General features: G+C 44.5%; 1 protein-coding gene across 4 annotated transcripts in view; it reads left to right on the top strand.

Moving 5' to 3' along the window:
- Positions 1 to 295: 295 nt before the first annotated feature.
- The window catches only part of SIRT2 (sirtuin 2), a 47,571-nt gene continuing 21,772 nt past the window's right edge, over positions 296 to 26,094 (top strand). Inside the window, exons 1-5 of one of the 4 annotated variants that reach the window (XM_075264030.1) lie at positions 296 to 317; positions 18,970 to 19,016; positions 19,624 to 19,663; positions 22,479 to 22,589; positions 25,363 to 25,404. In XM_075264030.1, coding sequence (XP_075120131.1) covers position 19,663; positions 22,479 to 22,589; positions 25,363 to 25,404 — 154 coding nt within the window. In that variant the 5' untranslated portion in view covers positions 296 to 317; positions 18,970 to 19,016; positions 19,624 to 19,662. Of the gene's footprint in view, positions 318 to 2,793; positions 2,828 to 15,297; positions 15,347 to 18,969; positions 19,017 to 19,623; positions 19,664 to 22,478; positions 22,590 to 25,362; positions 25,405 to 26,094 lie in introns of those variants that run through there. The other 3 variants (XM_075264028.1, XM_075264029.1, XM_075264032.1) reach the window with 3 other exon arrangements.

Raw genomic sequence — 26,094 nt, forward strand, 5'->3', positions numbered from 1 at the left:
GCCCAATAACTCGGGTTATACAGAGGTAGCTTCAATGGAAACAAAGTGAAGTGCCGACAGCCAAATGAGGAGGAAGTAGGAGGGATATGTGTTCCAAAGGGAGGAAGTAGGAGGGATATGCGTTCCAAAGGCAGGAAGTAGGAGGGATATGCGTTCCAAAGGGAGGAAGTAGGAGGGATATGCGTTCCAAAGGGAGGAAGTAGGAGGGATATGCTTTCCAAAGGGGGAAGTAGGAGGGATATGCGTTCCAAAGGGAGGCAGTAGGAGGGATATGAGTTCCAAAGGGAGGAAGTAGGAGGAATATGCGTTCCAAACAGGTAAGCAGAGAAGGTGAGGGAACATAATAATAAGTAAGATGCGAAATGTCACTAATGTAAAGGAATATGGACATCACAGGAAATGACGTCACGGGGGATGACGTCATATGTGTACCACAAATACGTTCCAAAAAGGGGGATGAACAATGTAAAAAAGTGTATGGATGTAAATGAAATGTCAGACCAAATGTGAGTGAATCATATGTATAGAAATGAAAAAAGAGGACAGGACAAAAAAGGGACAAGAAAGCCAACTAAATAAAGCAAAGAAGGGGAAAGAAGGAAGAGAAAACAAGACAAAAAGTATGTTAAAGACCAGGCCTTTTTTTCAAAACTGACATGTCACTTTAAATGGTAATAACTTTGAGGCGCTTTAACTTACACAATCGATTCTCAGATTGTTTTTTCGTAACACATTATACTTCATGTCAGTAGTAAATTTTGGTCGATATGCTTTGTCTTTGATTATGAAAAAATATGAAATTTGGCGAAAATTTTGAAAAAATGCAGTTTTCAAACTTTGAAATTGCAAGCCTTTCAAATAAAAAGTCATACTACCCAAATTTTTTCATAAATATAATTAACCATGTCTCTGATTTATGTAGCAATCAAATTTTAATCACCCTTTCAATTTTTTCAGATATTATAAGGCTTACAAGTCAAGCAGTAATTTTCCAAATTTTCAAGAATATTTCCAAAACACATTTTTCAAGGGACCAGTTCAATTCTGAAGGGAACTTGAAAGGCCTCTCTAATAAAACCCCCATAAGTCACCCCATTCTAAAAACTGCACTCCTGAAAGAATCCAAAACAGCAGTTAGAAAGCTTCTTAACCCTTTTAGCATTTCACAGCAATCAAAACAAAATGGAGGTCAAATTTACATTTTTCAATTTCTATCACTAATATATTCATTTAGCCCTAGAATTTACACAGGTTATAATCATGTAATGTATGAAAAACATTATTATTACAGATGAGCAAGTACTATTTGAAACTCTGTTTCGAATAGCACACACCCATAGGAATGAATGGACGCAGTCGGCCGCTGGCAAAGTCTGCGTGCCGGCCGCTTCCATTCACTCCTATGGGTGTGTGCTATTCGAAACGACTGTTTTGAATAGTACTCGCTCATCTCTAATTGTTATCCTTAAAAGCTGAATGCTAGATATAGTCGCTTATGCTTGAAACTGGTATAATGTTATATGATAAGATGGCGCCTGCATCTAGTATGGGTGCAAGAAAAACTTATGCTTGGCTTGCTGTCAAAAGACAGCTCCCCAAGGTTACCATGCAGGACCGGGAGTAGCTGGCTATATATGGAATTGCTTAAACTGTTTCTGTTTGATAAAGATGTCCCATACTTATCAGGAATGAATATGAAAACTTACGTTATTGTTATCCCTCTTACTTTCTCTGCTACTATTTATCTCCCGTGGCCTTACATAAAAGTGCGTCAGCATACATTCCTTAGCTGAGAGAGGAACGAATTAATTAGGATGATGACAGTTACCGGCATTATTGGTCAATTAATCATAAACACGACTCTGACCTTATTACCTCCACAGTTTCAAGTCACCATATTGGCTGCCCTAACAGTTTTTAAGTCACCTTCCTGGTTGCCCCCACCGTTTTATGTTTCCCTACAGGTTGCTTTTCACAGTTCCATGCCCCATTGTATATGTCAACCAAAGAAAAAAATCTTAATACTCACCTTTCCCTGTTCTCACTTGTCTTTAGTCGCAGAGTTTTTAAGGAGCAACAGGTTTAATGTAAGTGACGTCACTACATCGGGCCCCCTGATCCTAGGACACTGGAAGCAGGGAGCTTCCTCACTTCACCATTGTCTTCAACTCATCTGCATCCGGAGGACGCCTGTGAGTTGGAGTTGTGGCAGCCCAGACCATCTGCCTGGAACAAGAAAGCCCCACTATCAAGTGCACCATTGGCCCTATGGCTAAAGCAACCCTGGGTGTGTCATATTTTTTGAATAAGAGGTGGCCTTGTGCCAAAAAGACACATTTTCACCTATCTATGCCAGAAAACTGGTGTAGAGGGGTTAATTAATCCCATTGTATTGTAGAAACAGCCAAGTGATGAATATTACAAAATTGATATCAAATGTCCATTTTTCATATTAATGCTATTCACCTGTATGGTAACAGTTAATACAGGGAATACCTTGGTTTACTGGTATAGTAGAAATGTGCTACTTTCAATTAAGGAGTTCTTAAATAAAAATCATGTGTGTGCAGCCTTTGAAAATAAAGAGTGACTATTGTAATCCAAAATTTCAGAGGAAGGATTTAGGAGCAATTGCATCCTTGTAGTATATACCCCATGTGAATTCTGCCTTAGTCCAGCACATAATGCTGAATGGTATATACCATGCAAATTTACAGATGTAATCAGATTAAATGTAAGAAGATTTGATTTACTGCACTGAGATGAGATGTAATGCCTCGCTAAACATACCTAACCCTTCTTATGTGCATGGCATGGATGAAAAGAGGTAAGAGATAGTTATTCTTATATATCTATGGGTGTTTTTTTTTATTAGCCCATGCTCAACATAACTCAAAATCTTCTTGGGCCCATTTTTCTTACTACATTTTAGTGAAATTTTTTAGCTGCAAAAATTAGGAATGCATCACAATTTTTACATTCTCACGAAGAGGCTAACCTTTCAGGACCTACTCTACAAGACAGAGAGGCGAACCACTAAACATTCATGAGGGCTTGATGTAGTCATGTATTTCAAGTGATGCTACATTTCCTCTGCAGTCTTGCTGTAATGCAGGGGTAGGGAACGTACGGCTCTCCAGCTGTTGCAAAACTACAACTCCCAGCATGCATACATGCTCTGCTGTTCTTAGAACTCCCATGGAAGTGAATGGAGTATGCTGGGAGTTGTAGTTTCACAGCAGCTGGAGAGCCGAAGGTTCCCTACCCCTGCTGTAATGTATAAGGGTAAGTTCACATGGAGTTTTTTTGGCCTCTGCCTCCGGTCCAAAAAACACCATCTGAACTTACCCAAAGACTCCCAGCTCATCACCAGGGAACATCAGGGGAAGCCCACAGAGGGTTTTCTTGCTGGAATGACCACTATAAGGGACAACATTCAAGACATAAATGACAGTGATGGGTTGCTATGAACAACACAATTTTACTTTTAGACAGTTTCAATGAATCTCCATTATTATTAATATTGTATAATTAATTTATTTAAAGCATAGGTTGTTGCATACTAACTTTCATGGGAGTTTTTAAATTTTTATTCATATAAATACAGTTGCAAGAAAAAATAATTGAACCTCTCAGAAGTTCTTAAATTATTCCATTAATAAAATGTGGTCTGATTGTAAATACAAGACACAAGTAAAGGGTGGGCCATAAGTATGGATACACCAAGATAAAATGGAAGTGGTGGGGCGTGGCTAGCCGGCAAGGAGAGAGGATGCGTCTGCTGGAGCTCCCGGCATCTGCGGGCTTCTCCTTTCGGCATCTACTCTCTACTTACCTGATCCTGGTCGGTGACGCCCGGCGGTGAGTCCCTGGATCCCGGTGGTGCGTTCTGGACCCTCATTTTCGGCTCCATCCCGGTTCTGTTGGCCTCGGAGGCTCTGCGGCCTACCCGCCGGCCTGTCCTGCTGCGCCATCTCCACTTCCGGTTCCCTCCTGTGGATCGCAGCGGCCGGCTCCCGTCTTCCATCCCTGCGCTGTGGCAGCGGCTGCTGTATGGAGGTGAGCGGTATTCCTTCTGACCCCCTGTGTGCTGCCTCCGGAGTCCGGTGTCTGCTCCTGGCCTGTGTGGAACCTGCTGTGCGGCCTACATACTGCTCTATTGGGATTGGCAGTGGCGGCGGCCATCTTGTGAAGCGGCTCTGCGGCTTCAGGGGGTTTGGGAGAGTGTTGAGCCCCTACACTACCATCAGGGGGGCTCCTCTCCTTCCCCCTGGACTTTTCTGGACATTGCCTCCTGCTCCCCTGCCTGAGTGATATTACTTTCAGTGAGTGTTGAGCCCCTACACCACCATCAGGGGGGGGGCTCCTCACCTGCCACCTGGACTGGACTTTACATATTACTTGGCCTGCTCCCTGCCTATTCTGGTTGAGCCCTTTGTGAGTGCAGAGCCCCTACTCCACCACCAGGGGGGGCTCCTCACACTGGGCTCCCGTGGACTTATAATTGCCTGTGTGTCCCCACCGCTGGCTACTTATTTCACCATGTTGGATTGAATCGCTAACAGTGTCACCTCTGGCGGCTCTCAGCTGATTGTTAGGCTTCTTGTTATATGGCCCCTACCGCCCTGTTGGAATTTGCTGCTGTCTGACCTCCTGCACTGCTCCGCGAACTTTGTCCCTGTCGCATACGTGTGCCCTCCAGCCTCACCGACTTCGGTTGCATCCATGATCTTTCCTGCTGTTTTTACTATGCCTCGGAAGAAACCATCCTCCTCCAAAACCCCTAGGAAGCTATCTGACTTCTTCTCGAGCACCATGTCGCATTCGATGCCTTCTTCACCTTCAGGTTCCCGCTCTCCAGCGAAGTCGCCTCCACGGTTTGAATTGGTGGACTCTTTACCTGAAGAGGGCTCTCTCTCAGCCGATCGTCTCCCCCTGCTGGCTGATGGTGGTAAGAGAAGTTTTGTTGTGTCTCCTCAGGGTTCTCCATCTGGCAAGGAACCGATGTGCAAACGGGTCGCTGATGTCCTACCTGCTTCTGTTGCTACCTCTGATTTTGTTCATTCGGACATTTCTGATTTCCCGGCCTCCTCAGACCCTGTAACGTGTGATACATTGAAAGGGATGCTTGTTCTTCTACAGGCGGGGATTAATAAGACTGTCTCCTCTGCGGTGGGCAAATTGCGACAGGATATTGATGCTTTGGGAGAGCGGACTGACCATCTTGAGAATAAAATGGAGGAATTTTCGACTGCTCATAATGACTTGGTTGACGCTCACAACACCCTGGAAGCAGAGGTCAGATGGCTCAAAATTAAAGCTGCTGACGCTGAGGATCGGTCTAGACGCAACAATATTAAGATCCGTGGTGTCCCCGAGGATGTGGCATCGGAGGACTTGGCGGCCTATGTTCAACGCCTCTTTAAGAAAATTCTCCCGCAACTTACTGAGCTGGAGCTCACCCTGGATCGAACCCATCGTATTCCAAAAGCGAACTCTGCTCCTGTGGATGTCCCGAGAGATGTGTTAACGAGAGTCCATTTCTACCAAGTTAAGGACTCGATTCTTGCAGAAGCCAGGAAATGTGGCACCTTACCAGCTCCGTTTGCATCCATTTCCCTGTTTCCCGATTTATCCGCAGCTACTATGCAGGCCAGACGTGAGCTGGCTCCCATCACCAAGATCCTCAGAGACCGGGGCATACGGTATCGTTGGGGCTTCCCTACCAAGCTGCTGATTCCCCGCAATGGGATTTTCCATTCTGTCCCTGATGTGGAGGCGGGCATGTCCCTCCTCCGTAAATGGAAGCTTGCCCCTGCTGACTCTCACTCATCTGTTCCTGAATCCTCAGTGCGGCCTTCTCATCTTACTAAGGAATGGACTGTGGTGGGCAGTCGTAAGTGAATCTGTTAGCCGCCTCGGCGGACTGACTTGCCTTGCCTAATGTTATGACTTTATCCTTTGTTTTAGGTGACCTATGTGCCTTTCTAATACTCACTCTCGCTGAGTGTTACTGACCTGTTTTTCTCCCCCCCCAGCTGATTACTTTTGGTTATTTGGTGTTTTTTGACACTATGCTATTTTGTTTGCATTCTTTGTTCTTGTTCCATACCTGGATTGTTGTATGGTTATTATGCCTGTTCATACATACTCTATGCATCCTTGTTTTTCTGTGTAGCCACCTGGGTCTTCCGCCATTTTTCTTTAGATTATCACTATGGTACTCCGTATCTCTTCACTTAATGTTAGGGGTTTGAATAGCCCCTGTAAACGGAGTTCTGTCTGGAGGGAGGCCCGTCGCCTTCGCTGCGATGTGCTCTTTCTCCAGGAGACTCATTTTTGTGTTGGCAAAAGTCCTAAGTTCTCTAATCCCTCTTTCCCTCATATAAATCAGGCTTCTTGCAATGCTAAGCGTAAGGGTGTTCTTATTGCTGTGCGGGATTCAGTAGCCTTTTCCCTTGAATCCACTTTAGTTGATCCCGGGGGTCGGTTTTTGGGGCTTAATTGCCTTATTAACAATGTTAAGTATACTTTAGTAACTGTTTATCTCCCGAATCGTTCCCAGGCGCAGTATTGGAAATCTGTGCTTTCCAAGATCCGAACTTTTGCTACTGGTATGTTGATCATTGGTGGGGATTTTAATTGCTTAGTAGATAATTCTCTAGACTCCTCCAACCCCAAGAGACGCTCCCCTATATTGTCTTCCTCTTTGATTGACCAGGGCCTTTATGACGTCTGGCGTTGTCAACATGGCAGGGAACGAGATTATAGTTATTTCTCCTCTTCGTCCTCCTCTTACTCCCGTATTGACTTTTTTCTCACTGATAAAATTGGGCTGATGCAGACAGAATCTACGGATATTGGGCTGATCACCTGGACTGATCATGCTCCAGTGTCCCTCTCTCTACATGAGAAGTTCTCCACTGCTATGCCTACCCAGTGGCGCCTGAATGAGTATATCCTAGATCACCCCTCTTATGATGAGCACCTCCGTGAGGCCCTGAGGGAATATTTTTCCCTTAACTCCCCCTCCGTATCAGACCCTCATGTGCTCTGGAATGCTCATAAGGCATATATGCGAGGGGTGCTTATTCAGGCGTGCGCGAGGGCAAAAAAGGAACGATCTAAAGACATAGATGCTGCACTTCGCTCCCTATCCTCCCTCTCTGCAATTAATAAGCTTAACCCCACTCCCTCTGTCTCTGCGGAGATTAGGCAATGTCAACTCCGATTGCAGGGCCTTCTGGCTTGTCAACAGGACTTAGCTTTTAAGCGTTTTCAGGCCTATGTGCATAATAGTAGGGCTAGTGCCTTTTTAGCTAGAAAAATCAAACAGTCGCGTCCCAAAACCCGTATTGCTCACCTTGTGGATGACTTGGGTACTAAAGTAATTGACCCCCGCCTTATTGCAGAGCAGTTTCGCTTATATTACAAGTCGTTATACAATCTTAGGGATGATCCCCAGACGTACCAACCATCTAAGGAAGAAATCGATAGATTCTTAGATTCTGTGGCCCTGCCCCGCCTTTCCCCTGCGCAGTCTGCCTCCCTAGCCTCGCCTATCACTTTGAAGTTACGGAAGCTATAGCCTCACTGAAACCACTAAAATCCCCTGGCCCTGACGGCTTCTCAGGGATCTACTACAAGAAATACGCAGATATTTTGTCCCCTTATCTTCTAGCTGTGTTCCGGAAGGCAGCGGAGGAGCAATGCTTCCCAGAGGAAATGTTGTCGGCCACTATAGTGACCATCCCTAAACCCGGCAAATCTCCCACTGTCCCGGCTAATTTTAGACCTATTTCCCTCCTGAACACGGATATCAAACTGTACGCTAAAATCCTTGCTGAGCGGTTGCTCCTCCTTCTCCCCCAGTTGGTTAGTCCTGACCAGGTGGGTTTTGTATTCGGTAGGCAGGCGCCAGACGGCACACGGAGGTTCATAGATCTTATTCAGAAAGCCGAAAAAGATGGTACGCCTTCTTTGCTTCTGGCTTTGGATGCTGAGAAGGTTTTCGATAGGGTCCACTGGGGTTACTTAGACAGCCTTTTGGATAAGTTTGGTATGGGGTCAGTCTTTAAATCTGCTATTCTGGCTCTGTACTCCCACCCGTCGGCTCGTGTGCTCTCATCAGGCTTCCTGTCTGAGCCCTTTCGGATCTCGAATGGTACTCGCCAGGGCTGCCCTCTTTCCCCTATTATCTTTGCGCTTGTGATGGAGCCTCTGGCGGAGTCCATTCGGTCGGCGGGAAATATTGAGGGTATTACTGTGGGTCGCCAGCAGCATAAAATCGGCTTATATGCTGATGATGTCATACTGGCCCTGACTTCCCCTGGTTCCTCCTTGAGTGCTGCTACGGAGGTCTTAGAGAGATTTGGTAAAGTTTCTTATTATAAGGTAAATTCCTCCAAATCACAGATATTGCCTGTTCTCATTTCTCCCTCGTTGAGACGGGATCTCAGTTCTCAATTCCCCTACCAATGGAATGACTCCCGTATAACTTATCTTGGCATCTCCCTGACGGCCCCTAGTTCTGATCTGTTTTCTGTCAATTACATCCCCCTTCTGACCAAAGTTGCTTCTCTTCTTGCCTCTTTCTCACAGCCAATGTTGTCTTGGGCGAGCAGAATTGCCATTGTCAAAATGATGGTGTTACCCTTAATCTTGTATATGTTCCGTACAGTCGCTATCCCCCTCCCTGACTCATATTTTACCAAACTTCAGTCCATTCTTTCCAACTACATTTGGGAGGGTAAGAGATCCAGGGTCCGACTTAAGGTGATGACACGCCCTTGGTCCCATGGGGGTGCGGGTGTCCCAGATGTTAAAAAATATTATATGGCGTCTGTCCTAGATCAACTTAGGGTCGGGTGGGATGAGACTTCTAAATGGCGCTGGGCCGAAATTGAGGAATGCCTTCTGGATGCCCCGCTTATGAGTATTTTACGCCCTAAGGATTCAAGTCTGCCCATCACTTCCCCTCCCTTACTGAGTATTAGGGCCACGGTGTCCGCTTGGCGTTATTTTTTGTCATATACTTCCAGAGAAGACCTGGTCCCTTTATCAAAGCTACCCATACTATATTTAACCTCCTTTCTCCCCCAGCTGCGACTCCGTGGTTGGGTCTCTATAGAGTGACACAGCTGTTTACGGACGACGGGTTTAAATCGTTCTCCATGTTACAGGAAGAGTTCCAGCTCCCTAAAACGGATTTCTTTAAATATTTGCAGTTGCGTCATTTTTTTCAATCCTACGAGCCCTCTAGATTGACCTTTCCCAGGCTAGCCTTAAAGCTGTGGAATAGGTCCTCGCCTGTTAGAGGTGGGCTATCTGTGTTTTATGGCTTTTTCTCTGTCCCCCCGGAGCGGGTCAAGCCTCTTCACCTGCTTCGTTGGGAGACGGACCTTGCCAGAACCATCCCTCTGTCGGATTGGTATGCGGCAGCTGGGTTTGTTAAACGTGTATCTAAGGGGGCAGCACATTGGGAAACGGCTTTGAAAATTATGCTGAGGTGGTATAGGACTCCGACCCAGTTGGCGCATATTGATCCTTCTTGTTCCAGACTCTGCTGGAGGGGATGCGGCCAAGTAGGTTCATTCTTGCATTTGTGGTGGGACTGTCCTCCGGTACGAACCTTCTGGATAGTGGTATTTCATTTCATGTCCGCCATAGCTGGTTTTGATATCAGTCCCTCTCCTGGTCTCGCCCTTTGTTTCTTAGATATTGGTAGTTTCCCCTCGGAGGTGCAGGTCGTCCTGGGTCAGATCGTGCTCGCAGCTCGGGCCATGATCGCTCGCCAGTGGAAGTCCGCTCTTTGTTTGACCTTAGCTGAACTATTTCACCATGTGAACTTGGCATGTACCTTGGAACGTTTGTTGTCTAACAAAAACCATACTTACGCCAAGTTTCGATCCCAGTGGTCTCTCTGGATTTCGTATGTGGAGTCTAATAAGGGTGTTCTTTCTCCTCGGCCTCAGGCCGCCCCCAGGGGGTCCCCTTGATTACTATTTACCTACTATGTTATTACCCCAGGTGGCTTTATTTTATTTTATTCAATTTTTCGGATGTATTTTGTGTTTTTCTGGTATTGTATTCAGGTATGTGGTTATGTTGTTTATGTCATTGTTTGGTTTTCTTGTTCTTTTCTGTTCCTATTCCGTCTCCCCTATTTCTCTTTTTCTTGTTTCTTTCCTGTTCCCTTCTGGTTGTGTTCCCCTTTTCATTCCTTTCCTGTCTTCTTGTAGAATTGGTGTCTTTGTAGCGTTTGTATATCTGGTCCTTTAGTCTTTGTATGTTCGGTCATGTTTGTGTCATTCATGTATTTGGGCTACAGCCCGTAGTTCCAGCTTGTGATTCCTATTCTACTGCTTGGACTTATGCCGATTCTTCTTATGTTTGTAATTGCTTTTTTATTATATTGTAAAAGCTTTCTTCTTTTCAATAAAAATCATATTTAAAATAAAATGGAAGTGGTTGATGATATCACCTTACTGTTTGTGGCATATTAGTACATGGGAGGGGGAAACATTTGAGGCCGGGTGACGCCCATGGCGACCATCTGCAAAGCTGCCATCTTGGATTCAACTTTACTTTTTTCAATGGGAAGGGGGTCATGTGACACATCAAACACATGAAGAATTGCACAAGAAAAACAATGGTGTGCTCATTTTTAACCTAGCTAGAGTTATTGACATGTTTTTTTTTTTTATATTGTTACAGCCATTGACATGTTGCTCTCTGACATTGCGCAGTACATATGGGGCACTCTAACACTGTACATAGGGGAAGCTTTGTAACTGTACATGGGGGAACTCTGGCTAAAACTGTACACAGAATTGGGCGGGAACTTTAAGGGTATATTCACATGGCGGAAACCTTTTCCGCTGTGTGAACTCTCCGGGTGGCTAGCCCTGACGGGATGCTGATGCAGTGCACCGGTTTTGAAATGAAATGAATGGGCCTAATCGGGAGTGAGTCTCGTGCCGCAGCTGTCTTCCACAGGAAGAAAGGGCATGTCGCCTCTTTTTCCCACTAGTGGAAAAAAATCGCTAGCGGGGAAAAAAAGCGAGCGGCTCCCGTTGAAATAAATGGAACCCTTTTTTGCAGGTGGATTTTGAGAGGAATTCCACCTCAAAATCCGCTTGCAAAAAACTCTGTGTGAACAGACAATAAGGGTATTCTACCTATGAACATACCGTGCGGCTAGCCGATGCTGTGCAGCTCCTGCACTCACTAACTACACTAACACCTCATGGAGTCACCAGCAGCTCCTGCACTCACTAACTACACTAACACCTTATGGAGTCACCATGTAAGCAGCTCCTGCACTCACTACCTCACACTAATACCTTATGGAGTCACCACATAAGCAGCTCCTGCACTCACTAACTACACTAACACCTTATGGAGTCACCATGTAAGCAGCTCCTGCACTCACTACCTCACACTAATACCTTATGGAGTCACCACGTAAGCAGCTCCTGCACTCACTAACTACACTAACACCTCATGGAGTCACCAGCAGCTCCTGCACTCACTACCTCACACTAACACCTTATGGAGTCACCATGTAAGCAGCTCCTGCACTCACTACCTCACACTAACACCTTATGGAGTCACCATGTAAGCAGCTCCTGCACTCACTACCTCACACTAACACCTTATGGAGTCACCATGTAAGCAGCTCCCGTATTCACTACCTCACACTAACACCTTATGGAGTCACCACGTAAGCAGCTCCTGCACTCACTACCTCACACTAACACCTTATGGAGTCACCATGTAAGCAGCTCCCGTATTCACTACCTCACACTAACACCTTATGGAGTCACCATGTAAGCAGCTCCTGCACTCACTACCTCACACTAACACCTTATGGAGTCACCATGTAAGCAGCTCCCGTACTCACTACCTCACACTAACACCTTATGGAGTCACCATGTAAGCAGCTCCTGCACTCACTACCTCACACTAACACCTTATGGAGTCACCATGTAAGCAGCTCCTGCACTCACTACCTCACACTAATACCTTATGGAGTCACCACGTAAGCAGCTCCTGCACTCACTAACTACACTAACACCTCATGGAGTCACCAGCAGCTCCTGCACTCACTACCTCACACTAACACCTTATGGAGTCACCATGTAAGCAGCTCCTGCACTCACTACCTCACACTAACACCTTATGGAGTCACCATGTAAGCAGCTCCTGCACTCACTACCTCACACTAACACCTTATGGAGTCACCATGTAAGCAGCTCCCGTATTCACTACCTCACACTAACACCTTATGGAGTCACCATGTAAGCAGTTCCTGCACTCACTACCTCACACTAACACCTTATGGAGTCACCATGTAAGCAGCTCCCGTATTCACTACCTCACACTAAAACCTTATGGAGTCACCATGTAAGCAGCTCCTGCACTCACTACCTCACACTAACACCTTATGGAGTCACCATGTAAGCAGCTCCCGTACTCACTACCTCACACTAACACCTTATGGAGTCACCATGTAAGCAGCTCCTGCACTCACTACCTCACACTAACACCTTATGGAGTCACCATGTAAGCAGCTCCCGTACTCACTACCTCACACTAACACCTTATGGAGTCACCATGTAAGCAGCTCCTGCACTCACTACCTCACACTAACACCTTATGGAGTCACCATGTAAGCAGCTCCTGCACTCACTACCTCACACTAATACCTTATGGAGTCACCACGTAAGCAGCTCCTGCACTCACTAACTACACTAACACCTCATGGAGTCACCAGCAGCTCCTGCACTCACTACCTCACACTAACACCTTATGGAGTCACCAGCAGCTCCTGCACTCACTACCTCACACTAACACCTTATGGAGTCACCATGTAAGCAGCTCCTGCACTCACTACCTCACACTAACACCTTATGGAGTCACCATGTAAGCAGCTCCCGTATTCACTACCTCACACTAACACCTTATGGAGTCACCACGTAAGCAGCTCCTGCACTCACTACCTCACACTAACACCTTATGGAGTCACCATGTAAGCAGCTCCCGTATTCACTACCTCACACTAACACCTTATGGAGTCACCATGTAAGCAGCTCCTGCACTCACTACCTCACACTAACACCTTATGGAGTCACCATGTAAGCAGCTCCCGTACTCACTACCTCACACTAACACCTTATGGAGTCACCATGTAAGCAGCTCCTGCACTCACTACCTCACACTAACACCTTATGGAGTCACCATGTAAGCAGCTCCTGCACTCACTAACTACACTAACACCTTATGGAGTCACCATGTAAGCAGCTCCTGCACTCACTACCTCACACTAACACCTTATGGAGTCACCATGTAAGCAGCTCCTGCACTCACTAACTACACTAACACCTTATGGAGTCACCATGTAAGCAACTCCTGCACTCACTAACTACACTAACACCTTATGGAGTCACCATGTAAGCAGCTCCTGCACTCACTACCTCACACTAACACCTTATGGAGTCACCATGTAAGCAGCTCCTGTACTCACTACCTCACACTAACACCTTATGGAGTCACCATGTAAGCAGCTCCTGCACTCACTAACTACACTAACACCTTATGGAGTCACCATGTAAGCAGCTCCTGCACTCACTACCTCACACTAACACCTTATGGAGTCACCATGTTAGCAGCTCTTGCACTCACTACCTCACATTAACACCTTATGGAGTCACCATGTAAGCAGCTCCTGCACTCACTACCTCACACTAACACCTTATGGAGTCACCATGTAAGCAGCTCCTGCACTCACTAACTACACTAACACCTTATGGAGTCACCATGTAAGCAGCTCCTGTACTCACTACCTCACACTAACACCTTATGGAGTCACCATGTTAGCAGCTCTTGCACTCACTACCTCACACTAACACCTTATGGAGTCACCATGTAAGCAGCTCCTGCACTCACTACCTCACACTAACACCTTATGGAGTCACCATGTTAGCAGCTCCTGTACTCACTACCTCACACTAACACCTTATGGAGTCACCATGTAAGCAGCTCCTGCACTCACTAACTACACTAACACCTTATGGAGTCACCATGTAAGCAGCTCCTGCACTCACTACCTCACACTAACACCTTATGGAGTCACCATGTTAGCAGCTCTTGCACTCACTACCTCACATTAACACCTTATGGAGTCACCATGTAAGCAGCTCCTGCACTCACTACCTCACACTAACACCTTATGGAGTCACCATGTAAGCAGCTCCTGCACTCACTAACTACACTAACACCTTATGGAGTCACCATGTAAGCAGCTCCTGTACTCACTACCTCACACTAACACCTTATGGAGTCACCATGTTAGCAGCTCTTGCACTCACTACCTCACACTAACACCTTATGGAGTCACCATGTAAGCAGCTCCTGCACTCACTACCTCACACTAACACCTTATGGAGTCACCATGTTAGCAGCTCTTGCACTCACTACCTCACATTAACACCTTATGGAGTCACCATGTAAGCAGCTCCTGCACTCACTACCTCACACTAACACCTTATGGAGTCACCATGTTAGCAGCTCCTGCACTCACTACCTCACACTAACACCTTATGGAGTCACCATGTAAGCAGCTCCTGCACTCACTACCTCACACTAACACCTTATGGAGTCACCATGTAAGCAGCTCCTGCACTCACTACCTCACATTAACACCTTATGGAGTCACCATGTAAGCAGCTCCTGCACTCACTACCTCACACTAACACCTTATGGAGTCACCATGTAAGCAGCTCCTGCACTCACTACCTCACACTAACACCTTATGGAGTCACCATGTTAGCAGCTCCTGCACTCACTACCTCACACTAACACCTTATGGAGTCACCATGTTAGCAGCTCTTGCACTCACTACCTCACATTAACACCTTATGGAGTCACCATGTAAGCAGCTCCTGCACTCACTACCTCACACTAACACCTTATGGAGTCACCATGTAAGCAGCTCTTGCACTCACTACCTCACATTAACACCTTATGGAGTCACCATGTAAGCAGCTCCTGCACTCACTACCTCACACTAACACCTTATGGAGTCACGTAATCAGTTTCCACACTCACTACCTCACATGTAACACTAGTGATCTGACCCACAAGTTGTCAGGGGGGTCACCTGCTGCGCACACACAGCACCGCACTGCTATTACACGAACCGCCTATCAATCACTCTGCTCAGCCAATCAGGATCCTTTCCCTCTCAGCCACTCTCGTTCTGGCGGGGGCGGGGCTTAGTTTGGTCAGCTGATCGATAGTTCTCTTCTAGAGTCGGAAGCTGCGGGAGTCTTCATGGCTGCAGGTACAGCACAGTGTATGGGGGGCTCAGGACTCCTCTGCTGAGGGTACACAGGACCTGCACCAGTGTATACAGTGGCAGCCGTGTCTGTGTGAGGACTGCTGCTCCATGTGTGTATACAGGTCTAGATGGGGGTGATAACCAGCTGTTTAGAGCACAGCCATTGTGTCTATGAGCTAGTAACGCCTGGGAGTCTTTACCATTGTGCATGAAACAATAGACTTCTCTTCTAGAGAGGGAATAACTGCTTAGTCTGTGGTGGTCCGACCTGCCATCACTAGAGTGAGGGTCTTGTGTGTCTTACATGGAGGAGCAGGTCTCACCTATAGGGGATAACTATAGGATTAGCCCTTTAACTCCATCTAGACATCATCAGATGCCACTGGCATAACTCCGCTGACCTGAAATCCTCCTTCTTTCCATTAGTATAAACGAATCTGTTTCCGGGTCCTTATGTAGCAATCTATTCTTCAGCGCTGTACATAGATATCATCATTCACATCAGTCCCTAAGAAGCTGACACAATCTAACTTAAGACACATCTAATAGACTTGGGTGTGAAGAAAACTAATGCAATCGCAGTGTTCAGATCAGTGTCTCAGGTTTTCACTTCTTTAAGCTCTCTGTTTGCTGACCGAACATTTTTCTTTACTTATAAGAGTTGCATCGTCCCAGCACAAGTCACTGGGCTTTTCTGATGATTTACTGTCATCCACTTTAGCTCTCATCCATGTTAGCGGCTTTGTCGCAGAGTCTGTCATATTTGTGTAAAATGATGGATGCTATTATTTACCCGTAAGACCCTGGGGGGTTCCCATATAGAAAGAGGTTGTCTTTAACTAAAAACTAGAAAACTGTATATTATTTTTTATAATACGTTAATTATACATTCCTTAAAGGTTGGGAATCTGATCATGACAGTCTATGACCTCCCGCAGTCAATGACAACCACTGCTATAGTGTTGCGCAGGCCCTTAAAGGGGTATTCCCACGTCGCATACTCACCAGTCTTCGCTGCTGTAAATTTTTCTTTCTTCCAGCTTTGTTGCCCCATTGGTGGGCGGGGTTACATATGCAAAGCCAGTGGCAAGATTACGTCGCTTTTATGCCGCTGGCCCTGTGTGCGCGCTCCCAATGCAGCTAGGCATTGGTGAGACCAGTCAGTTCCCCAGCCTTCACAATGCCAATACAGACCCGGCATCCGCTGTAATAGAAAGGCGGATGCCGGGGAGGGTTAGACGCCGGTACAGGTGCCTGCAACATAGCTACGCTCCTGCCTTGCATGAAGCCAGCAGCGGCAGGAGCGAAGCTAGGTCACGTGGTGTAGACACAGGAATAGCTACAGACACAGGCTCGCTCCCGTGCACTTAGCCCCTCCCCCCTGAGAGCAGCAGATACATCACTTGACTTTTGACCAGATAAGTCAAGGGCTGTGTCAACAATGAATTGAATAAAGTAAGATAGTGGACAAACAAAGCAGCTTTGCTGAAGCAGTGTATTTAGGAAAAGTCTTACATTCACATTAACAAGCAGTATAGATAGGATCCTTGTGATGGGACAACCCCTTTAATAAAAGTCAAACTGTACCTTTGAAATATGGGGAGGCCCCTGGAATGAGTATAAGGCTAAAGCCACATGTTGCGAAAACGTAGTGGCAAAAATGCTGCATTTTACATTACCTGCAAAGTGAATGTGATTCTGCTGTGGAAAAGCTGCATTTTCAAAAACACTTGCGTTTTTGAAAATCACAACCAATTATGACCAGTGGAAACACCGCCATTTTCCCTATTGGCTTAAACAGAGCAGAAAATCCACTGGGAAAAACTCTGTGAAAATGCTGTGTAAAACAACGTGATACATTTCCTTTGCGTTTTTCAGCTTTGTTTTGCAATCAGGGGCCTTAGCCTAAAAAGCGGTTTTAGCCAATATGCAAATGAGATCCAAAGAGCACAGGGGAGGTTGTTTCATTTCCTAAGCACAGCTGCATGATCAGGGGAAGATCAGCATTAGAGATGGGTGATTCAGTTCGACCCGAATATTCCAAATTGTCGGTTTTATGGAAATTTGTCTAGACAGTCCCTTTATTTTATTTTTTTTTTTACTTTTTTGGTAGAGTTGGAAGGGACCTCAAGGGCCATCGGGTCCAACCCCCTGCGAGTGCAGGTTTTCCTAAATCATCCCAGCTATATGTTTATCCAGATTCCGCTTGAAGATTTCCATTGATGGAGCGCCCACCACCTCCCATGGCAGCCTATTCCACTCTCTCACTACCCTCACTGTCAGAAAGTTTTTCCTAATGTCTAATCTGTATCTCTTTCCCTTTAGTTTCATCCCATTGCTTCTTGTACTTCCTTGTGCTAATGAGAATAGGGTAGATCCCTCTGCACTGTGACTACCTTTCAGATATTTGTAGACTGCTATTAAATCTCCCCTCAGCCTTCTCTTCTGCAAACTAAACAATCCCAGTTCTTTTAGCCGCTCCTCATAGGACATGGTTTGCAGACCTTCCACCATTTTGGTTGCTCTTCTCTGGACTTGCTCCAATATATCGATGTCTTTCTTGAATTGAGGCGCCCAGAACTGTACACAGTATTCCAGGTGTGGTCTGACCAGGGAAGAGTACAGCGGAATAATGACCTCTCTTGATCTAGATTCAATGCTTGTCTTAATACATCCCAGAATTTTATTAGCCTTTTTTGCAGCAGCACCGCACTGTTGGCTCATGTTGAATTTGTGATCTACTATTATGCCCAAGTCCTTTTCCCCTATGCTATCACTTAGTTCTATTCCTCCCATACTATATATGTTTTTTACATTTCTGTTACCCAGATGTAGAACTTTGCATTTGTCCCTGTTAAATACCATTTTGTTCGCCTCAGCCCATTGTTCCAGTGTGTCTAAGTCCTTTTGAATACACTCTCTCTCCTCTCTAGTGTTGGCTATTCCTCCTATCTTCGTATCATCTGCAAATTTTATGAGTTCCCCAATAATTCCATCGTCCAGATCATTTATAAAGATATTAAAAAGTACTGGGCCCAGAACAGAGCCCTGCGGCACCCCGCTTTTGACTTTCTTCCAGTTTGATGTGTAGCCATTTAGTATTACTCGTTGTGCCCGATCATTAAGCCAGTTGTGAATCCACCTAACTGATTTTTTGTCAAAGCCATACTTAATCATTTTTTCAATAAGAAGGTTATGTGATACTTTATCAAATGCCTTACTGAAGTCAAGATATATTATGTCCACGGCATTCCCTTGGTCCAACCATTCAGTGATTTTGTTGTAGAAGGAAATCAGGTTAGTCTGACAAGATTTATTGGTCATAAAGCCGTGCTGGCTCTGATTAATTAATGCCTTCCCATCCAGGTACCGATGTTTGACATTCAACGTGACCAATTTTCAAGCATATTTATGCTGTGCTTATTTAGTGATGTGATTCATTAAAAACAAAGAATGGAGCTGAGCTGCAAAGAAAAAGTGCACGGACAAGTGTTATGTTGTTTCTGCAGGGAAAAAAACAGACCATTTTTTCTAGTTTTATATAAAGAGTAGGGTTAAAAAAGTACATTTTGAAAGCTGACATTTCTTCACAAGTGATATACTAACATTATTATTTCTGGGCTTAGAAGCAAAAGAAAGCAAGGAACCTCCCACCAAGTTGGAAGATTCGGAGGTAAATAGTTTGCAAAGTTAAATACCCATTTTTTTTCTCTATAATCACATTTCTTCCGTCATTGACCACATTTTACATCTAAGATTATCAGTGTATATACATATATGTTTCTTTACAGCCAAAATCCCTACAGTAGTACATTATGCATGTAAGCCATGTGCATACTGCTGGTGAATGGCCGTTGTACTGGTTCGACAGAGGATCAGAACAATAGTCAATAGACACTTTTTTTCTATTGATAGCTACATCCTCTTTCAGTTCAGTGATAGATAAAAATGGAAGGTCTCTTGTTACCTGCTTTATAATTTCTGATATGGGGAAAAATAACATACAGAGTTTTTCTTCTCCTCTTATGCATCAGAGTAATGGACATTCACTGGTGGTATTAGCCTACCTGAGGCCATGTTCACACTACCAATTTAGTGCAGGTTTTAGTGCATCATGCTTGTATCCTATAAAGAAAATAATTTCATTTTTCACTTTATTTGTTCTCCACTTCTTGATTTTGGTGCAGAAACGCTTCTTAATAAACTTGGCAGAAATGCCATGCGGTATATCTATCATTTGGATGATAGCTGGAAATATAATCCCTATATTTGTTTTATAGGATTCGGATTCCAGTGAAGAAAACAGCGGTGCATCAGAAAGTAAGGGTGTTTTTTTTGTGTCAGAATAACTATTTCATATCTTTTTTTTTTCTGAAATAGTAACTCTAATTGTTGGGACTTCGCAGAAGTAGCTGACTATCTTGGACACTTGGTGGTGTCACCGACTTATTTGAAAATCTAAAGATGCAGCTTATTCTCTATACCCGGAGTGCTTTACAGATATTGTCAGCACTGTTACACAAATTCCCTATTAGACTCCAGCACTACAAGGCAATAGTGCTAACCAATGAGCCCACCATGCTGCCTGTTTTGGCACATTTATACAAATTGGCACAGGCAGTAAAATAGAATGTGGAGCTATTGCGTTTAACCATTTTAAAGGGATCTATCATAGAAACCCTAACCATGAGTAACATGTCGGAATAGCCTTAAGAAAGGCTATTCGTCTCCTACCTTTCGTTGTCTTCTCCGCGGCACTGTTCCGTAGCAATCCCGGTTCTTGTTGGCATGCAAATGAGTTCTCTCGCAGCAATGGGGGCGGGCCCCAGCGCTCAAACAGCACTGGGGGCGTCCTCAATGCTGCCAGAGAACTCTCTCCAGCGCCGCCTCCATCTTCGTCAGCAGCGTCCTCTTCTTCCGTTGCAGGTTTCTGACTTCTAGGCCTCGGGCCTTGGGCAGAACAGACTGCGCATGCCCACAGGCCACGAGAAAATGGCCGCTTACACATATTGTAAGCGGCCATTTCCCGACAAGAACCGGGATTGCTACGGAACAGCGGCGTGGAGAAGACAACGAAAGGTAGGAGACAAATAGCCTTTCATAAGGCTATTCCGACGTGTTACTTAAGGGTTACTTAAAGTTTATTAAGGGTTTTTCAAAGGTTTTTACAAAAGGGAAGGGGTGGGAAGGAAAGGCAAGGAAAATTCAGGGGAACAATGGGAAAGAAAGAAGGAAAAAGGGGGATGGGGGAGGCGGACTCTGACGCAGCAGAGTTACAATGAACAATGCATTTCAAGTAATCATATTAATGGAGAAAAAGAGCAAGAACCGTGCGCAAAAAAGAAAAAACAGTAAACTGTAATATTAAAATACAAGTAGTAACCATGTGAGAGCTGGAAAAATGGGCGCAAGTAGGAATAGAAGAAAATAGACAGGCATCACAGGGGTGAAGAGGGGAAAAGGGCGCGGAATTCTGGGGAGTAATAGAACATGTTCCACAGAAGCCAGGTCTGGTGGTGAAGTCGATCATCAGGACGGAGCATTGCCAGCATGTCCTCCATTGTACGGATATGGAGGAACTCTTTAAGCCAAGAGAGGAGTGTTGGGGGGGATTGGGACTTCCACAGCCTCGGGATGACTGAACGTGCTGCTACCAACATAAATCCCAATAACTTGCGAATAGGTTTCCGGAACTTACGAGAGAAAAGGGAGAGAAGCAGAGGGGCCGGATCATCTTCCAAAACGACTCCTGTAACTTGAGAAATAACCCCTCTCACACCATCCCAAAAAGGGCGAAGAAGGGGACATCCCCACCAGATGTGGGCCATCGTGCCGCGGTCGGTGAGACATCTCCAACACCTATCAGAGGTAGTTGGAAAGATATTATGGAGCAGAGTTGGGACCCTGTACCATCTAGAGAGGATCTTGTAATTAGTCTCCTGAGCCTTACAGGAGATAGAAAATTTGTGGCACATATTAAAGGCCGATGACCACACACCCGGCGGAAAAGCCACCCCCAGCTCCCTCTCCCACCCCCCCACCCCACACGAAAGGCGGTAGGCCATCCTCAGGATCCTCTAACAGAGAGTTGTATAAAAGAGAAGCCGTATGCCCCGGCTGGGAATGATAGGATCCTTTTAATATAGTAGCTTGGCTGACACATTTCTCTCTTTTGCATGGGAAACAATTTTTATGTTTTTATCATAAAAAAAAAATATTGCCGTTGTACACGTGTTATAAAGCTTGTACCAGTCCTCAGACCAAGGGTGCTTGTGCATGGCCACTTCTCCATCAAATGGAGGAGCCTGTGAGTACCTTGACTTTGAGGCCTCATCTCAACTACAGAAATCCCCTCTCATCTGCTTAATATAGCATTATATTATTATGGAAAAAACCTACATGTCGGGTTTTGCTGTCCGCTTGAAAAGTCGGACATCTTTAGGAACTGACACTTAAGGACAGGCACGGAGTGTAAAACAATGCACCCGATCGCCATTTAAATGAATGAAAAATGTCACGGACACAGCTAGTGTCCGCTGCTAATGTCCGTTCAAGATTTTGAACGGACATTAGCAGCAGACACTACCTGTCGGACACCTACGGTAGTGTGAACGCTCCCTTAGTTGTCCAATATACACATGAATGACCGGCTAGGATGAGATTGTTTCTGGTGTATTTGCTGTCATTAAAGAGGATGTGTCTCAATAATATACTCCATCTGATAGGCGCTGGCACTCTGAGTATTTTGGTGTTTCATTTATCCAAATCCATCCAGCCATTCCAAAGATAAAAGCTTGTAATGTTTATGTAAATCAGAGTATACTAGTCAAGTGGGCTCTCCGAGGGTGGGGTCTGTGTGTGCTGTATGTCATGCATGTTACCGCCCACTTGGCTTATGTGGAATTGGTGTTATTGTGTCAGCGTCTATCAGGTGATGTACAGTATGTCATTGGCCTTATCAGGTCTGATGACAGGTCCTCTTTAAGGTTTCATTCTTGAAATGTATAATGTATAGGTCATATAATCCGCACAGTCCTATAATCTGGTTGCTATGGGCAACATCTCTATTTCATTTTTCATTTTTCCACCAGTTTTGGTTCTTATTTTGTCCCATATTACATTTATTCTTTTCTAGTGGATTTCCTTCGTGATCTTTTCAGCCGGACCTTGGGCCTAGGAACCCCAGAAAAAGCACTTGATGAACTGAGTCTAGAAGGGGTAGGCAGGTTCTTGCTTAGTGATAAATGTAAGTCATATTATATCTATTTCTTTTTACTGCCATAAAAAGTAAATATTTTACACCAAACTCAGTAGAAAGTAAATGTGACATGTTAGGGCCCGTTCACACAGGGGAATCTGCTGCTGATTTTGAGTCATATTCCATCCAAAAATCGACGGTACAGTCCCCTCTTATTCTGTCTCTCATTGTATTAAATGGGAGACAAAGATCAGATTGATCTTGTGGTTATCACGGCTGCAGAGTCTGTGGCTTGAGACTTATCCTTGAGTAGTCCCATTCCTCTGGGCCTAAGTAGTGGTGGAAGGCCACAGTGGAATGCCTCAGCATTGTGCTGTAGGGAGTGCAGGGGATCACCAGTGTTGTAATACAGTTAGGGCCAGAAATATTTGGACAGTGACACAAGTTTTGTTATTTTAGCTGTTTACTAAAACATGTTCAGAAATACAATTATATATATAATATGGGCTGAAAGTGCACACTCCCAGCTGCAATATGAGAGTTTCCACATCCAAATCGGAGAAAGGGTTTAGGAATCATAGCTCTGTAATGCATAGCCTCCTCTTTTTCAAGGGACCAAAAGTAATTGGACAATGGACTCTAAGGGCTGCAATTAACTCTGAAGGCGTCTCCCTCGTAAACCTGTATTCAATGAAGTAGATAAAAGGTCTGGGGTTGATTCCAGGTGTGTGGTTTTGCATTTGGAAGCTGTTGCTGTGACCAGACAACATGCGGTCAAAGGAACTCTCAATTGAGGTGAAGCAGAACATCCTGAGGCTGAAAAAAAAGAAAAAATCCATCAGAGAGATAGCAGACATGCTTGGAGTAGCAAAATCAACAGTTGGGTACATTCTAAGAAAAAAGGAATTGACTGGTGAGCTTGGGAACTCAAAAAGGCCTGGGCGTCCACGGATGACAACAGTGGTGGATGATCGCCGCATACTTTCTTTGGTCAAGAAGAACCCGTTCACAACATCAACTGAAGTCCAGAACACTCTCAGTGAAGTAGGTGTATCTGTCTTTAAGTCAACAGTAAAGAGAAGACTCCATGAAAGTAAATACAAAGGGTTCACATCTAGATGCAAACCATTCATCAATTCCAAAAATAGACAGGCCAGAGTTACATTTGCTGAAAAACACCTCAAGAAGCCAGCTCAGTTCTGGAAAAGTATTCTATGGACAGATGAGACAAAGATCAACCTGTACCAGAATGATGGGAAGAAAAAAGTTTGGAGAAGAAAGGGAACGGCACATGATCCAAGGCACACCACATCCTCTGTAAAACATGGTGGAGGCAACGTGATGGCATGGGCATGCATGGCTTTCAATGGCACTGGGTCACTTGTGTTTATTGATGACATAGCAGACAAGAGTAGCCGGATGAATTCTGAAGTGTACTGGGATATACTTTCAGCCCAGATTCAGCCAAATGCTGCCAAGTTGATCGGACGGCGCTTCATAGTACAGATGGACAATGACCCCAACCATACAGCCAAAGCTACCCAGGAGTTCATGAGTGCAAAAAAGTGGAACATTCTGCAATGGCCAAGTCATTCACCAGATCTTAACCCAATTGAGCATGCATTTCACTTGCTCAAATCCAGACTTAAGGCGGAAAGACCCACAAACAAGCAAGACCTGAAGGCTGCGGCTGTAAAGGCCTGGCAAAGCATTAAGAAGGAGGAAACCCAGCGTTTGGTGATGTCCATGGGTTCCAGACTTAAGGCAATGATTGCCTCCAAAGGATTCGCAACAAAATATTGAAAATAAAAATATTTTGTTTGGGTTATGTTTATTTGTCCAATTACTTTTGAGCTCCTAAAATGTGGAGTGCTTGTAAAGAAATGTGTACAATTCCTACATTTTCTATCAGAAATTTTTGTTCAACCCTTCAAATTAAACGTTACAATCTGCACTTGAATTCTGTTGTAGAGGTTTCATTTCAAATCCAATGTGGTGGCATACAGAGCCCAACTTGCGAAAATTGTGTCACTGTCACAATATTTCTGGCCCTAACTGTATGTAGAAAACTAAATCTTAAACCACTGTAGAGACATCTAATATATTGTGTTGTGCCTTGTGCAGGACCTGAGTCTCTTTTGTGAACTTTGTTAGCATTTTTTGAGTATTCCTTTGAAGGGTTTATCCAGAATTGTTATATCAATTATTCGTAACCTAGGCCAAAAGTGTCAGATCATTGAATCTGACTGGCAGCACCCCCACCGATCAGCAGTCCACCCTTTTATTGTTTAAAGCCATCTATCAGCAGTATAGTGGTTCTAAGCCCAATGTAGTACCTTATAGAAGTGATTCTACAGTTTCCAAATATGCCTCTGATATTCAGCTTTGTAGCCCAATTTTCATGTAAATTGTAGTTTTCTTCTTATGAAAATGATGGGGAAAAGTACTTTTCGTGGGAATCTAGAACTGAGACCTTACACCAGGCAAGCTAAGATACACCTTCTGTTAATAAAATGACGATTTACATGAAAATTAGGCTCCAAAGGTGAATAATACAGACATATTTGGAAAATGTAGAATCATCTCTACAAGGTCCTGGGATTAGGTTTATAACAAATTTACTGCTGACAGCTTCTCTTTGATAAGCATAGCTCTGTACGTGTGCTCTGTGCAGCTCAGATTCATTCACCACAAAATGTATGGAACCTAGGAAACAATGAAGGGAGCGGGGTTTCTCTTTGGTCAGCTAATTGTCAGTCAGTGTCAGGATCTGGACCACCATTGATATTCATATTTCCTAATCCCTATGTATGCTTTGCAGGTAAGAATGTGGTGTTCATGGTTGGAGCAGGCATCTCAACATGTGAGTATTTGTATGTGTATTTCCCTTTATGTGCTTGCATAATAGACATCCAAGTGTAAAATACAGAAGTTAGCTTAGGAATATAAAATTTAAAAATGATTTGCATTAGAAATAAATGGTGCCAGGATTTTTCTTCATCTAATAACCTTTAATATCAATCTAAATTATGTGTTTTCCAACCTCCACATTTAAAGGTTATGCGTATTTTTTTTTTTTCTTAACTACTGTGAGGTACAAGAAACCACCCCCTTTTAAAACACGACCACAAATACAAAGACCTATGGACATCTTTGACATGGAGAATGGAGATTTATTTTTTTGCTGTTGTGTCAGGTAGTGTTAGGTTATTTAATTTAAGTATTTTACAAAAAGTTCACCAATCTAACTTCAGTTAAATAGAAACCAGGCTGTAAAGTTCCCATTAGCAGTGCTCTAAACATTGCAAGGGAGAGTCTATCCAGTACACCTGTGCTCAGTGCAATATGTAGAGCTGTAGCATTTACCAAAGGGAGTGGTCACTTTAAAGGGTGGTATTACTGGTTAAAAAAAATAAAAAATAAAAAAATTGTGAAAGATGAGATTCTCCGCTTACATATGCTGCCAAGTCGTAGCTGTAAGAAAAACAGAGATATCAGTAACAGCTCAGATAGAGGGTTGCTATGGAGAATGTTAGAAACTGTTTTGTTAAAA

The sequence above is a fragment of the Leptodactylus fuscus genome, chromosome 2 (genome assembly GCF_031893055.1).
Source record: "Leptodactylus fuscus isolate aLepFus1 chromosome 2, aLepFus1.hap2, whole genome shotgun sequence".
Taxonomy (NCBI): Eukaryota; Metazoa; Chordata; class Amphibia; order Anura; family Leptodactylidae; genus Leptodactylus; species Leptodactylus fuscus.